At 36.8% G+C, this 4157-nt stretch overlaps 1 protein-coding gene across 1 annotated transcript; it reads left to right on the top strand.

The window, feature by feature from the left end:
• Positions 1-2631: 2631 nt before the first annotated feature.
• LOC133796051 (zinc finger protein ZAT10-like) lies at positions 2632-3848 on the top strand. Its single transcript, XM_062233533.1, has one exon. It carries the CDS (start codon positions 2841-2843, stop codon positions 3678-3680), a length of 840 nt encoding a protein of 279 aa, XP_062089517.1. The 5' UTR covers positions 2632-2840; the 3' UTR covers positions 3681-3848.
• The last annotated feature ends 309 nt before the right edge of the window (positions 3849-4157 follow it).

The raw sequence follows: 4157 nt of genomic DNA on the forward strand, positions 1-4157 counted from the left end.
ATAAAGAAGAAGAAGTTATTTGTCCGCATAAAGCTAAAGCATCCACCTCTTTGCTTAGTTAGGTCTCTACTCAAAACAGTTGGCCAAAAGAGAGAGAGAAGAGCCAGTAGAATACTCAAGAGTGGAATCCCAATCTGGAAAAAGTAACACGTGGCAGAGCTCGGCATCAGCAACCGCCTTCCACCTGGCATTTTTCTAGGAGAACTCCGAAACAAATGGACGGCGTGATAACTTAGTTAATTGTTATTGAGTTTTGTCGGTTACCCCAATCATGTGAATCCCTGCTGCCACGTGTCCTCAAATCAAAATGATAAGCGCGTTGCGTGTCGTGTTCTTAACGGTTGTTAGCGCGTTCCTTAAGCCTTTTGTTCTAGTCCACTCTCTCACTGAGCTCACTACTGTGTTGTCATTTGACCTTAACACCCTCGTCTTGAGCTTGGTCATAATCTTATCTGTACATAAAATCTCAACCGTTGGATCATAATAGTTGGGCCAAATCTTTATCACCTTACTAGTGGGTTGCCTACATTTAGTGCTAAGTACATTCAATATCTCCACTAACACATGGGGGTAAGATTTGTTACAGACTTTTCTCTCAACATAAAATGAGAACACAATTTTCAAATATGAACGCCTAAAACCATAATTTCAATAATATATATATATATCAATATAATAAATGAACTAGATATTTAGATGAACGTAGTGCCATGGAGGAAAGAGCGTTGAAGTATCCCAAATCTAATAGCCATGACTTTGAAGTTTGAACATTCAACATTAAACTTTCAAAGAGTACACCTTTTAGTAAGTTTTTGGTGGTATATAAATAGTAAAAGTGGCTTATCGTTTCTTATTACTTTCTAGAACTAAAAGAATTAGTAAAATGAAAAAATTGAAAACGCGAGAGAACAGTAGTTATGGTATAAAAGCTACACACGTGGCTAATAATACACATTTTGTAATCAAGTTGAAGTTTTTTTTTTCAACTAACCAACCAACCAACCATCAACGACCGAGAAAAAAAATGTTATGTTTACAAACAGGGCTTTTAGCTTTTATGTTTAGGGGCGGATATCCCTAAGGTAAGACCCAAGGCCATGTCTACTGAGTAGCACGTGAGCCCACGCGCCGGAGAATTAGGTGTTTTATTTTTATTTATTTTCTGTTAAATTAAAATAATCTTAACGAAAAATCGAGAATTTTCGAAAAATTACGGAGAACAGAGAGTTTTTACGCGTTTGTTCTAGAGTTTTGTTATACGTTTTGTGACGTCATGAGAAGGAAGGTCGTAAAACATATATTCAAGAAAAAAAAAATACAAGCAGCACGTTATGGAGAGACCAGAAGTATAAAAATACTACGGCTCTCCTTTGTTTTATTTCTACTTAAAAATAAATAAATATTTTTTTCTTTATCTAAAATTAAAATAAATTATTTATATGCATGTATGATTTTCTGTTACGTGCCCTATAATTTAGTTGGGTTTTATGATAAGAGCAAGCAGGTTGATGACATATATTTTGATCAACTGTATTGAGAATAATGAATCAAATAATAAAAAAACAAAGAAAGAACAGAAAATACTTGACACTTGGGTATAACAAATTAGGCCTATCATTTCATCAATATTCAATCCTTATCCATTATAAAGCTAAAAAGCAATAAATTTGAGGGGTCATCTTACCAAATAATCAAGTTTGTTCATTTCTTTCATGTAATGGATTTTTTTTTTAAAAAAAAAAACTATGTTATCAATATTTATAATTGTAACCAGATTTTGTAATAAATTTCAATGTTCTGTTTCGTTTGTTTCTTCTTCTTGATTGGTCCGTTTTTTTTAAAAAAATTATTAGAACATATAATATATATGGACAATTATAGCATTACTTGTTAAAAATAAATAATTAAATTGAGATTCAGTATATGCTTAAACAACCACTTATAGTGGCACTCTTTTATGACACTGAGGTCAACAATAGAATATAATCAAGTTACGCAATAATAGTAAGAATAATTAAAGAAAGACTTGTTATCAAATTGAGTTACTGACCCATTTGATCAATCCTTGCACACAACAATTGCTAATGGTTTCAGTATTAATATTCAATAGGTACATTTAAATTTGACATTATAATTTATAACTTTTGTTAATGGATATGATTAATTTTTTAATAGGAGTGACAGAATAGAACAGATAATAATAGCTCAAGTACACTGTTGTTCAATTATTAAACACCTTGCAACTAATTAAAAAATAAAAGGTTGTTGTGAAGTAAGCAAAGCAATACATACAAGTTCCAAGCCCCAAAAAAGAAAAGAAAAAGGAAACAAGGATAGACCATAGAAAGTAGCGTGGTGGACACGCCCCAAAATCAAGTTGGTCTAGTAGCATTAATATAAAACTAATTTGATAAGTGTTGTGTTGTGATATGGTGTTTTGTAGGGTTAAAAGACTTTAAAGAAAGAAAAAAAAGAATGAAGAAGATTAATAGAAGGTGTGTAGTAGCACTGATTTGACTTGGAATAAGTCCTCTTATTAAGCTCAGTCACCGCCTCCAGCCTCCCCCCCACTCCTACTCTTTTCTTCTTAGTTGACCGACTTCACTTCCCCCACCAAGTAAACCAACCCACCACGCCTTATTCTTCACTTGTGATAATATATATACACACCCTCATAACCTTTTCCTACACTCACTCTTCACCAAATTCTTTACTCTCTTCTCACCCCAAAAATAACAAACCCCTAAAAGAACAAGAAAAAGGAGATCTTATTATAGCTTTGCTTTCTCAACTTCACTCAAAGATTTACACATACACACACACAAAAGAAAGAGAAGAAAATGGCCTTAGAAGCTCTCAATTCTCCAACCACGGCTAACCCATTCTCCACCTACAACCAAGACGCCGAGACTCTCCAATTCCACGAGCCATGGATCAAGCGCAAGCGCTCCAAGCGCCCACGTCTCGAACAAGACCACCCTTCGCCGCCATCCGAAGAAGAGTACCTTGCTCTCTGCCTAATCATGCTCGCTCGTAGCGGTGGTTCCGCCACCTCTTCCCCGCCTGCCAACTCCTCATCTTCCGCTCAGGGACCCGCTCACGATGGTGGAGCTCATCGCCTACCTCCGCAGCCGCCATCTCTGAAGCTTTCTTACAAGTGCAGCGTATGTAACAAGGCTTTTACTTCTTACCAGGCCCTCGGCGGCCATAAGGCTAGCCACCGTAAATCATCCAACTCCTCCTCTGATGGCGCCGCCACCGCCGCCGCTGATAACGTTTCCACGACTACTGTTTCTACAACTGTCCCAGCTTCCAGTGGTAGGACCCACGAGTGCTCCATCTGCCACAAGACCTTCCCCACCGGACAGGCTTTGGGCGGTCACAAGCGGTGCCACTATGACGGTGGAAGTGGAAATAGTGCCTCTGGGGGTGGCGTTACGTCATCTGAAGGTGCCGCTTCGAGCATGAGCCACAGCCACAGCCATAACCAGAGTCAGATCAGTCAACGGGGTTTCGACCTTAATATGCCGGCTTTGCCGGAATTCTGGCCTGGTTTTACAATTGAAGTGAACAACAAGAAAAGTCAACTTTCCGGCATCGACCAAGAGGTGGAGAGCCCCTTGCCGATGAAGAAACCACGGTTGTCGAATCTGGAAGACTTCGGTGTTTCACGGAACTGAATTGATTCATCTTAGGATTTACATGATTATCATTCTTGAAGAAATCTTTTTAGTATTATTATTTTGTTTGTCTGTACAGAAGATTTGTTCATTGTTTGTGAAACTTCTTACTTTAGTCTATTATTCTTGATTTTTACATATAATTCAATTCATCCAGATTTTCGTAAATTAGTTCACCACCATTTTATTTTTACATATGATGTTACGATTAGTTATTGGTAGCATTATATATTTAATGAATTTTGGACTATCAGTTTTTATTACTAAATAATGTTCCCTTTTTTTTTCTCTCTCTCTAAAGCCTGAAAGATAACTACTAATCCTTTAAAAAAAATTAATAATAAAATTTTTGAAGCATTAATACTGTAAATTAATTAACACCTAAAATTTGAATCCTTACTGATAAGAAACAGTAGGGAGTGGCTAATGCGTCCCTGTGAACTTCCGTAAAGGAAATGAGGACAAAAGTGGTACGAA

This window comes from Humulus lupulus, chromosome 1, assembly GCF_963169125.1.
Source record: "Humulus lupulus chromosome 1, drHumLupu1.1, whole genome shotgun sequence".
Lineage (NCBI taxonomy): Eukaryota > Viridiplantae > Streptophyta > Magnoliopsida > Rosales > Cannabaceae > Humulus > Humulus lupulus.